This window comes from Phoenix dactylifera, chromosome 9, assembly GCF_009389715.1.
Source record: "Phoenix dactylifera cultivar Barhee BC4 chromosome 9, palm_55x_up_171113_PBpolish2nd_filt_p, whole genome shotgun sequence".
Lineage (NCBI taxonomy): Eukaryota > Viridiplantae > Streptophyta > Magnoliopsida > Arecales > Arecaceae > Phoenix > Phoenix dactylifera.
In genome coordinates, this window is record NC_052400.1 from 20561584 (window position 1) to 20573078 (window position 11495).

The 11495-nt window shown below is 40.4% G+C and overlaps 1 protein-coding gene across 4 annotated transcripts; it reads left to right on the forward strand.

Annotated features, from left to right (window-relative positions):
- Positions 1 to 1240: 1240 nt before the first annotated feature.
- On the forward strand, positions 1241 to 11495 carry LOC103709566 (probable phospholipid-transporting ATPase 4). 4 transcript variants are annotated; one of them, XM_039130405.1, is made up of 12 exons: positions 1241 to 1480; positions 1985 to 3955; positions 4070 to 4180; positions 4345 to 4648; positions 4726 to 4814; positions 4928 to 5015; positions 5119 to 5328; positions 5426 to 5551; positions 5697 to 5795; positions 5888 to 6079; positions 6330 to 7009; positions 11020 to 11495. In XM_039130405.1, exons 2-11 carry the CDS (start codon positions 2145 to 2147, stop codon positions 6990 to 6992), a joined length of 3693 nt encoding a protein of 1230 aa, XP_038986333.1. In that variant the 5' UTR covers positions 1241 to 1480; positions 1985 to 2144; the 3' UTR covers positions 6993 to 7009; positions 11020 to 11495. The 4 variants fall into 4 exon arrangements, with proteins under 4 accessions (XP_038986333.1, XP_038986332.1, XP_038986334.1 ...); XM_039130404.1 differs by lacking the exon at positions 11020 to 11495 and having other exon boundaries at positions 6330 to 7261; XM_039130406.1 differs by lacking the exon at positions 11020 to 11495 and having other exon boundaries at positions 1270 to 1480; positions 2046 to 3955; positions 6330 to 7261.

Genomic DNA, 11495 nt, shown 5'->3' on the forward strand with positions numbered 1-11495 from the left:
TTCAAATGCAAGGTGGGATGCAAAAAGTTTAAAATTTATCCATGTTCATTTGCAGCTCAAAGAGAGACACCTACCAAAAGTAATTTGTGTCTCACTTTTTATTCGAGATAAATGTAACATGAGATAAACAATCTATCTTTACAATTAGTATCCTAAAATATTATATGCATGGATGATATGAAATACAAATAGGAAAATCAGCATGGTGCTGCATTAGAAAAATAAAAAATTACAGAAAATTGATGCAGGAATTGTCCCCTCTTACATTTCTAGAGTTCTCATTCGACATCGAAGCATTAAATTTGGATGGATGAAATACACTTTATCCACATAATTCATGTCAAACATGAAAGACGAGCGATCATCTTGAAAAACATAAATGACAATATATCTTAAAGGATTTATCGCTGCCACCAAGCATATGTCACTAAGTTGTAAAAAAACTTTATAATGCAATCACTTGTGTGACATTTTTCATTCATCATGAGTATTAGTTAATCAATCCCCTCACTTAACTCATCATGAGTATTAGTTAATCAATCCCCTCACTTAACACCCTTACGATCATGAAAAGAAAAGCCTACCTTCCAATCCTAACTACTTCTCATGTCATAGGATTCTTGTGCCCCCTCCCGGACGCCATTCTTAATTTCTATTAATCTTTATATTTCCTCATCAAACATGGCCATTGCACCACCATGGCACCTGACGTGGACCGGCCACCAACCCCAATGGAACCCAAATATATTTACGGCTATCTCCAATCGCCAAGCGTTTTAAATTAAATCGGGAAATAAATTAATGCATAGACCGCGGGGTTTTTGCTGTTCCCTAAAATGCTCTCCCGCCTCTGCGTCCGGATCCACCCCCCCTTGCTTCGCCTCCGCGTCGGTGGAATCCTCCGTCGCCGCCACCGGCGACAAGGGCGTAACTCTTGCGCTCCCCGGTAATTATGCACCAAAAATAAAGACTTAGCTGTTGCCCGGCGGGGCACAGCTGGGCCGCTCACCGGCTGCCACGTCTCACGGTTGGTGGGAATCACCACGCGGGATCTGATCGCCTGCTTGTGGCCAAACACCGAACTGCTGTTGGACCGACGCAGGATCGAGACGTGCCGCGCCGGAGAACTCTGAAGGGAGCTGTGGGTCCCGCCAAGACTGGAGAAGGTCGGCTCTGCGTTCCAGCTCACCGTTAAAGAGTATTCCGTTCTTTTTTTTTTTCCTGCGAACATAATTTCTCATCTAATGGGAGTTAGAGTAAAGAAAGCAAGGAGTGGTTAAATAGGGTTCTATAAAGAAAATAATTAAAAAAAAAACAGACCGGCGAGGGCCGGAACTTCCTGGGCTTTGTTCGAACGAAGAAAGAAAGCGAGCCGCAGCCTCGCTTCGCTACACCCCACCGCGAGTGCCCGTGCGAGCGACCGTCGAGGTCGATGTTTCGAATCTGCTTGGTCGAGTTGATCTTTTTGGCGTGATTCCAGGTAGGTTTTCTCTTCTATTTCTTCGAGCTGAATCTTCTTTTCTATATGTATGCTTCTCGTTCTTGTGTAGTAGGTTCGGTTCTTGATTTTTTTTTTTTGGATTTTTTCCCGATTTTGTCTCTTTTGTTGGGGGTTTTAATGGCTAAAGGTAACGACTGTAGTTATCTGGGATTCGTTTTAATTTTTTTTTTAAAATTGCATGTATGGCGTTTTAGTCTATTCTAAAGATCCGGAAGTAATGCGGCTGATTTTTGTTTTCTATTTTTGAAGTTGTCTTTTGGTATATTTTCTTGGGGTCAAGATTTAGGATTCGAGCTTAGTTTTTTTTTTTTTTTTTTTTTTTTTGTGATGAGAGTCAAGAAATTAGTAATGGGTTTTAGAATTCATCCTTGTTTGAAGAAAGACTTAGTTGATAAATCTGGCGTTCATCTGCTGGAATCTCCATTACATGAGTCCAACGCAGCTCGCAGTTGAGTTAATTCCATAACTGTATATATTTTGTAGATAATTCGTGGAGTTTTTCTCAATCCGAGATTTTAATATCCGTTCTTGATCGGTGCAAAAGGGAAGGCGATTCATTCTAGTTGGAGCTGAAGCCTTTGAGGGATTGGATGTTGGGAATGATTTATTCAATTTGAGGTGAAGAAACCCTAACAAGGAGAGGATGGCACGGACGGGGAGGTTAAGAGAGCGGCTCCGGTGGAGCAAGCTCTACTCTTTCTCTTGCGTCCGTCCCTCTGGTCCATTGGACAATGAGGCTTCCTATTCTCTCCAAGGTTGCTCTCGTATTGTCTACTGCAACCAACCCCGAGTCCACCGCAAGAAACCTCTCAAGTACCCTACCAACTACATCTCGACCACCAGGTACAACGTCATCACCTTCCTTCCAAAAGCCATCTTTGAGCAGTTCCGGCGAGTCGCCAACCTGTACTTCCTCCTTGCTGCCATCCTCTCCCTCACCCCTGTCACCCCCTTCTCCGCTGTGAGCATGATTGCCCCTCTGGCTTTTGTTGTCGGGCTCAGTATGGCAAAAGAGGCATTGGAAGACTGGCGAAGGTTCATGCAGGACATGGAAGTTAATAGCCGGAAGGTCAGTATCCACAAGGGGGACGGGCGGTTTGGTTACAAGCACTGGCAGAAGATTCGGGTTGGAGATGTTGTCAAAGTTGAGAAGGACCAGTTCTTCCCTGCTGACTTGCTTTTGTTGTCATCTAGCTACGAAGATGGGATATGCTATGTTGAGACTATGAATTTGGACGGGGAGACAAATTTAAAGGTCAAGAGATGTTTGGAGGTAACTCTGCCCTTGGATGATGATGAGGCTTTCAAGGATTTTGGGGCCGTCATACGGTGCGAAGATCCAAATCCTAATCTCTACACTTTTGTGGGTAATTTTGAATACGAGCGGCAGGTCTACCCTCTTGATCCAACTCAGATTCTTCTTAGAGATTCAAAGCTTAGGAACACTAGCTATGTCTACGGAGTTGTCATTTTCACTGGTCATGACAGCAAAGTTATGCAGAACGCAACAAAATCACCATCTAAAAGAAGCAAAATTGAAAAGAAAATGGATAAGATCATTTACATACTCTTTACACTTCTTGTACTGATTTCGCTGATCAGCTCAATCGGGTTTGCAGTGAAGACCAAGTTTGGGATGCCAAAATGGTGGTACTTGCAACCGCAGAATACCACGAACTTGTATGACCCATCAAAGGCTACATTAGCTGGAATCTTCCATCTTGTTACGGCCCTTATTTTATATGGATATTTAATACCCATTTCGCTCTATGTATCAATTGAAGTTGTCAAGGTCTTGCAAGCCATGTTCATTAACCAAGACCTTCACATGTATGATGAGGAGACAGGAATTCCAGCACAAGCACGGACCTCAAATTTAAATGAGGAGCTTGGGCAAGTTGATACAATTTTATCAGATAAAACTGGCACTTTGACCTGCAATCAGATGGATTTCTTAAAGTGTTCCATTGCAGGAGTTTCATATGGTGTGGGTTCTAGTGAAGTGGAAATGGCTGCAGCAAAGCAGATGGCCTCAGAAGCTTCCAATGCTCCAGAGCAGCTTAGCAGCAGTCAGGATTTCTGGGAGGATAGTGGAGGTGGTTTTGGATCTTCAGAAATTGAATTGGAAAGTGGGATAAATTGTACAGTTGAAAAGCCACAAAAGCCTAGAATTAAGGGTTTCAGTTTTGCAGATGATCGTCTCATGCATGGTAATTGGACAAAAGAGCCCAATGCAGGTACCATTCTTCTGTTCTTCAGGATACTCGCGCTCTGTCACACGGCAATTCCTGAGCTAAATGAGGAAACTGGTGGTTTTACCTATGAAGCGGAATCGCCAGATGAAGGGGCATTTCTTGTCACAGCCAGGGAATTTGGATTTGAGTTCTGTAAGAGGACTCAATCAAGTGTATTTGTCCGGGAGAGATATTCCTCTTCTGAGAACCCTGTGGAAAGGTCATAACATAGAGCAATTTTTATTGCATTCTTGCTGCTTTTCTTTCTCTCTCTTTTAGAGTCTTCCCATCTTAACCTGTGAGTTTTTTCCTTTTTTTCCTTTAAATTTAATAGGGAGTTCAAGATTCTCAATCTATTGGAATTCAACAGCAAAAGGAAGAGAATGTCAGTAATTGTACGGGACGAGAGTGGGCAGATTAATCTTCTGTGTAAAGGTGCAGACAGGTATGATCTAATATTATTCTTATCATTGGCTGCAATACTTGTTGATCAACGCATTTGGAGTTTGGATTAGATGTTGTTTGTCCATTGATTTTCTTAAATCATCTCATATATTAATTCGTAAGTGATCAATTTTGTTTCATCTTCCATTGCCTTTATGCCTAAAGACAGTATTTGTTTCATGAACCAAGCAGCGTCATTTTTGAAAGACTGTCAAAAAATGGAAGAATGTATGAAAATGATACTAGCAAGCATCTAAATGAGTATGGAGAAGCAGGTTTGCGGACATTGGCGCTAGCATACAGGGTGCTTGAGGAATCCGAGTATTCTGCTTGGAACACTGAGTTTATTAAAGCAAAAACTACTATAGGGCCTGATAGAGAAGCCCAACTGGAGCGAGTTTCTGATATGATTGAAAGAGATTTATTTCTTGTTGGTGCTACTGCTGTGGAGGACAAATTACAGAAAGGAGTAAGCAATTGCAGCATTCTTTTACCATTGAATAGGAGCTTCTTTCAGTCTTTTGACCATTTCATCCTCCTGTACAGGTCCCACAGTGCATAGATAAATTGGCACAAGCTGGTCTTAAGATCTGGGTTCTGACAGGTGATAAGATGGAAACTGCCATCAACATAGGGTATGCCTCTCAAATCGTTCACTTTGCACTAGAAGGCTATCACGAGCATTGAAATGAATCTGCTTCCTGTTTTCTTTATTGAATATCTAGTAAAACTCCATTTGTATTGGCAGATTTGCTTGCAGTTTACTTAGGCAAGGCATGAAACAGATCTGTATATCCACAATGAACAGCGATTTGGTAACTCGGGATGCTAAAAAGGTATATCTTTCTGTCATGTATCTTCAAAAACTGTCCTTGATTTTGTTCTGTGCTGGAATTGGATTTCATGGTAGGCTTTGGTTTATGTTTGATGATCGATCAGGCTGCAAAAGAGAATATTTTGATGCAAATCACTAATGCCACCCAAATGGTCAAGCTCGAAAGGGATCCTCATGCAGCATTTGCTTTAATCATTGATGGAAAAACTTTGTCACATGCTTTGGAGGATGATATGAAGAATCAGTTCTTGAGTTTGGCAGTTGGTTGTGCTTCTGTCATATGCTGCCGGGTCTCCCCGAAGCAGAAAGCACTGGTAGTTTCCATTGTATTGGATCAGTATTGTTGTTTCTCACCTGCATGAGATGCTAAGTTACACAATTCAGTCAATCACGTTGTATTTCTTGCTTTAGGTGACTCGGTTGGTGAAAGAAGGTACAGGCAAAACTACTTTGGCAATTGGTGATGGTGCAAACGATGTTGGCATGATTCAAGAGGCTGATATTGGTGTTGGTATCAGTGGGGTGGAAGGAATGCAGGTTGGTAACAATATGCGATGGATGCTTGATATTTGAATCATACTTAAACATCTGGTATCTAGGCTTGTAACTATTTCAGAAGATGCCCAAGTCACCTGGTTGAAACAACTGTGTAGTTAATTCTTAGCAATTTGACCTTGTGCAGGCTGTAATGGCTAGCGATTTTTCCATTGCCCAGTTTCGGTTTCTAGAGCGGCTTCTTGTAGTCCATGGGCATTGGTGTTATAAGAGGATTGCCCAGATGGTACAACACATTCATTAATGTCTTGAGCACTTGCTGTAGTAAGCTGTCATGAATATTGTGTGTATTTTAATTACTGATTCTTTGGGGTGCAGATCTGTTATTTCTTCTACAAGAATATAGCCTTTGGCCTCACTCTTTTCTACTTCGAGGCATATACCGGCTTCTCCGGGCAATCGGTGTATGATGACTGGTATATGCTACTATTCAATGTCATTCTCACATCATTGCCGGTTATATCCTTGGGAGTATTTGAGCAGGATGTTTCTTCTGAAGTCTGCTTACAGGTATGCTCATTACAGTCTTTGGTTTTCCTACAAAAGCAATACTTGCAATAATTAGCTTTCAGTCATGAGGCTCCATACATTTCTGAAGTAAACAAATGCTTGTTGCCTATCACAAACTGTGCATCAATCTGTCCCCTCTTCAACATAAATAGCTGCATTCTTTTTAACATTGGGTTTGAATTTATTGCTGTGCACTTGATTATGAACTTAAATTGATTTGATAACATAAATTGAACCCTTCCCTCTGCAGTTCCCAGCATTGTACCAGCAAGGACCGAAGAACCTTTTCTTCGATTGGTATAGGATATTCGGGTGGATGGGCAATGGTCTCTACTCATCCCTCATTATATTCTTCCTGAACATCAACATTTTCTACGATCAGGCATTCCGTGCAGGGGGCCAGACTGCTGACATGGCCGCTGTTGGGACCACCATGTTCACCTGCATCATATGGGCTGTCAACATGCAGATTGCCCTAACAATGAGCCACTTCACGTGGATCCAGCACCTGTTCGTGTGGGGCAGCATTGCCACATGGTACGTCTTCCTGGTTGCCTATGGAATGTCTTCACCATTGATCTCTGGAAATGCCTATCAGATACTCCTGGAAGCCCTTGGACCAGCCCCTTTGTATTGGGTTGTAACACTTCTAGTTACTGCTTCCTGCAATATCCCCTATCTGGCCCACATCTCCTTCCAGAGGGCATTAAATCCTCTGGATCACCATGTGATCCAAGAGATCAAATACTATAAGAAGGATTTGGAGGACCAGCGTATGTGGAAGAGGGAGCGGTCGAAAGCGAGGCAAGAAACTAAGATTGGTTTTACTGCAAGGGTGGATGCCAAGATCAGGCATCTGAAGGGGAAGTTGCAGAAGAAATCATCAACATTCAGCATTCAAATGGCGTCATAACATGTCAGAGCCTATTGGTGGGTTCTTTTTCTTTCTTCCTTTTTTTTTTTTTTACTTTTCTGCCTCTAATAGTTTTTTGGCTTAGCCTTAATTCTTACCTTTTCTTTTCATCAATTCAATTTCTAAGCAATTTTCATATGGGAGGTTCAATAGTCCCCCCCCCCCCCCCCCAATATAGAAAGCTGGCCTTTGTACAATATTTATATTTGTATTGAGTTGAAGACTTATGCAAATAGTTGAGATGTGTGCATACGTACAGTTTTGTTTCATGGCTGTTGGCTATATAGTGTGTTGTTGCTTTTTACTTCTTACTAAATCACTCTTCCTTTGTGTTAAAATTTCTTGGAGGAGCCCAAATTGGACACTGGTGTTAAATGGGTGCCCTTTTGTCACAGTAACGGCTTGCTAGTCCGTACACCTTAGCAAATTGATTGGTTAGAAGTCTTTAAAGCAAATGCCTCCAATCAACAGAGTCTTGCAACTGGATTGTGATCTGGGCTTGAGCTCAGGTGCTTGATACATCTCTTCTGTTGAGAGGGGACCATGGAATCAAGTCCTATCTAGGCCTCTAACTGTGATGCTGCTGGAGGCTTTCCCAATGTGATGCACACTGCATGGCCGTCATAGAGCTAATTGATCGGACTTGGTGCTTGGTTCCATGCCAAGGGACCTTTAGATGTAGCATGTACAGAAGGAAATATTGGAACGTCATCCAGCAGTTATCAGGATACACACATATTGTAATGTGAGTCAACAGTGGTCAGGAATATAATGACTCTGACCGCAATTGGATAGTAAGTTGAAGTTGAAAGTTTACTTACCAGTGGTTTTAGCAATGCTGACAGAGGTAATCCAGCTATGTAGTGGTGAGAGAAATAAGAACCTGATCCATACAGAGTTATGTTGGCCTTCTTTAGAGGTTCATTTTTAGGTTAGTCACTTGAGGACAATGGTCCTGGTCACCATCAGAGGATAGCTGGTGGCAGACGTAATCTACTGGAAGGGAGGAAAAAAAGTGACAAGATTGGGAGCACCAATGGATCTTTCCTATGGAATTTGCTTATTTGTATTATAGAGTTTGATCATCATAATTTTGCTTTCCATTCAAGGCCCATTCAGCTTATATTGCTGTGATGGAGTCGAATGTACTATCATTGCCGAGCTAATGTCCGCGATGTTCTGTTATCGCAATCTGTTAGCATGCATGCCCCTCACTCATAGACTCTATCCCCCTTCTCCAGTAGTTCTTGGGAGCTGTCCTCATATATATTTGTTGTTTTACCCCACTAGCCCTCCCCCCCCCCCCCCCCCCCCCCCCCTGGCTGTTTTAGTGAGGATCACACACTTAGACATTGACTAAACAGAATGTGGAACAGCATGGATTTAGAAACCTATGTGTTTCTGTTGCCACTTATTTTATGGTTCGGTTCACTTTCAGAAATTTTTTTATGCTATTTCTTTTATTGTATCTGCCCAAAGAGGTTGTCTGTTATGTGTATGGAAGGATTCTCGTTTCTTGATGGGAGCATCAACTATACATTAGTAGGGCATTGGAATTTTTTATAGTTCTATATATGTTGAAGAATATTGATGGGTAGAGGAATCTTTGTGGTTATAAATCTTTCATCTGTTCCATGTAATTCTTCAAGTAGAATGATAGGAAGGTATTTGTTCCATATATTTAAACAGACCTTGCATGCATGATTACAATGCATGGTCACCTGGCTATATAAGCAATGATAGTTTATATCTTGTGTTTGGAACTTTGTATTAGTAGACACAAATATTCTTTTGACCTCTTTCTTTCTTTCTTTCTTTCTGAATCTGGTGTACGTCGTATTGAGAAGATAATGATTTCATCTGTGTGTTTTGATAAAATAATAATTACTGTTTCCAGAATATGAAAACATCTCTCAGCATGCTTTGCTATTGCAAAAAAAATACTAGCACCAGTTGGAACTTGAAGGACATTTAATATAAGATGCTGATTCTTATCATGAACTTTTAACTTTGTGAACTGATAGGATGTATCTCCCTGTTGCCAAAATTTTATTTAACTGCCATAGTAAGAACCCATAAATCAACTCTTGCAAAGTTCTGGTAATGACAAGTCCTGGTATGCAGAGTTTAAGCATCTGACACTTTAGACAAACACTTGACTTTTATTATGCCGTTTGCAATCAGTTAATTCTAAGGAAGATTAATTTTTTATTATTAAACATCATTCTAAAGGATAACATAATAATTGCCCGTACTGGTATCAGAGCCAAACGAAGAAGGATGGATGGCAGAGTGATAGATAGCATTCTGATGCTTAGTTGGGGAAATGTCATAGTCATGAGATGGGTCTGATATGTTATACGTAATTCTGACATAGATGACTCAGCGAATCTTGAAATTTCAGTCCTTTGAGCTTGTTGCACCAATTGGCACCAAACCTTCTTGCTGCGTTTGCATGAAAGAAATGCAGGTATTGCAAGGCAAACATTGATTTCATTTGTTTGGAGATAGATTGTTTACCTTTTGCAAGTTGGTCAACTTCAGTGCCTTGACCTCTTGGTGATGTTATCTTTGCATACCGAGCAATCAGTATATATTTGATTTTAACGGTATTCGACGTTAATGGTAAATGGACTTCCACTCACATGTATGGGCAAGCGTTGCTAATTCTGATCCCTTGTTGTTGGACCACCATAGATGTTGTTTCCACTCCATTCTTTGTATTCTCACTGATATTGGCAAGGAATTCACTGGAGGCATCTTATTATTATTTTGGGTTGCCTTTTCCATTTCAATGCCATCTAAATGATCCTTTCCCCATGTTTTTCAACTTTGTATCATGTCACTATACCATAGAAAAATGTAGCCTCTTTTTTCCTCAAGACTTACTGTGCTAAGATCAATAGAGATAATTGTGAGATCCAACCATTAAAACATTCATTACATGGCATAGATGGGATGTCTACCAGATCAAATGTTCAAAACTTGCACATCTGAAAGGAACCTGCTAGCTTCTACAAGGTGTAGCTGTATGCATGAATATCTGATTTCAGTGGTCTTCAATTTTTCTCTGCTGAAATCAAATATTTAAGGGGTCTAAAAGTGGTTGAAATCTATAATTAATTGTGCGACAAATTTATTCTGGTTTTTGGGTGTTTTTAGCTGTATTAGGAGTTCTTTACTTAGATGCTGGTGAAGATTAGTTGTTGGCATCGGTTTGGATAATCTAGCATGTGAACAGGTAAGTTTTAATATCGAGATGCTGAATTTGTTGGGTTGTTTTCCTCTATTTTGCTTCCCCTATTTTTATTTCTCTTATTCTCTTCATATCTTCTTCTGCCTTAAGATTGTCCATGCCCTCCAGGTTCACCCACAGCATCAGCACCTAATAGTATAAAGGCCTCGATCTCTAAGATCTTTTCCTTTATAGTTGTATTTGTGGTTGTTTAAGCTTGGGATACCAAGTTCTGCACCTGGACAAAGAATATTGCCACTCAGAAACATAGTCCTGGCCGTCAACTCCAACCACCGATTACACCATGCACAACTATTGTTGTTTGGATTTCTTGATATTGACATTAGACAGGGATAATTATTGGGTTTTATTTAACATTGAACAAATTAATGATGAGTTAATCAGCACCTAAATTTTGCATATGTTCATGTTCACACCGATTCTGCTTTGTCGCTTCCCTTGATGACAATTGGGTGTAATTAAGGAACCAAAGTTTGTTCCTTGGGGTCTCCTTTTTTAAGTGTCATTCCTTGTGATCTTTGTTAAGTATCTAATTTTCTCTTTTCCTTTCTGAATGAATATTAGATAACCGATTTATTCATGCATCCTTTGGAAACCCTGCTGCCATCTTATGCAACTTAGATACTAAATCCTGCTATGGAACTTCTAAGGTATAGTTTCTCTGTATTGGTAATAGAAATAGCCTATTTGGAAGGATAAACACAAGTTGTAAGGTTTTTATTGTTGACTAGGAAGTATGTATCTAATGATCCCCCAATGAGGTACCTGCAGATTTTATTGCATTGATTGGAACAAATGGTCTCAGCTTCAACCTAGCTGCGATATCCTCCACATGCTAGTTCTTCTTTCTCAACAGTTATTACAATGTCAGCCTGGAAGAACCATGGTACTTGTTAAGATATAATAACTCTGGAGTTTCAGACTAGTCTGCAGCAAATTAGTTTTTGCACGATTCAGAAATCTACAGGTGGCCAAACCATTCAAGCTTGTGATCTAAAACTATATAATTTCTATAAAATTTATAGTTATGTGATCGACTAAAGCTGACTGCTTATAGCTCTAAAATTCTGTATGGAGTCTACCTTTCAGGGAATGTTATGCTTGTCACCACTTGAAAATTATAACAAAATATAGAGTGCATGAAAAAAATTATGGGTTGTCAGAAATATCTTGTATATTAAGGTTGTAATTCCTCTGCTTCTCTGTAACTCTTTTGACTGATTTGAGTAAAGTTGGCTGTTTTATTC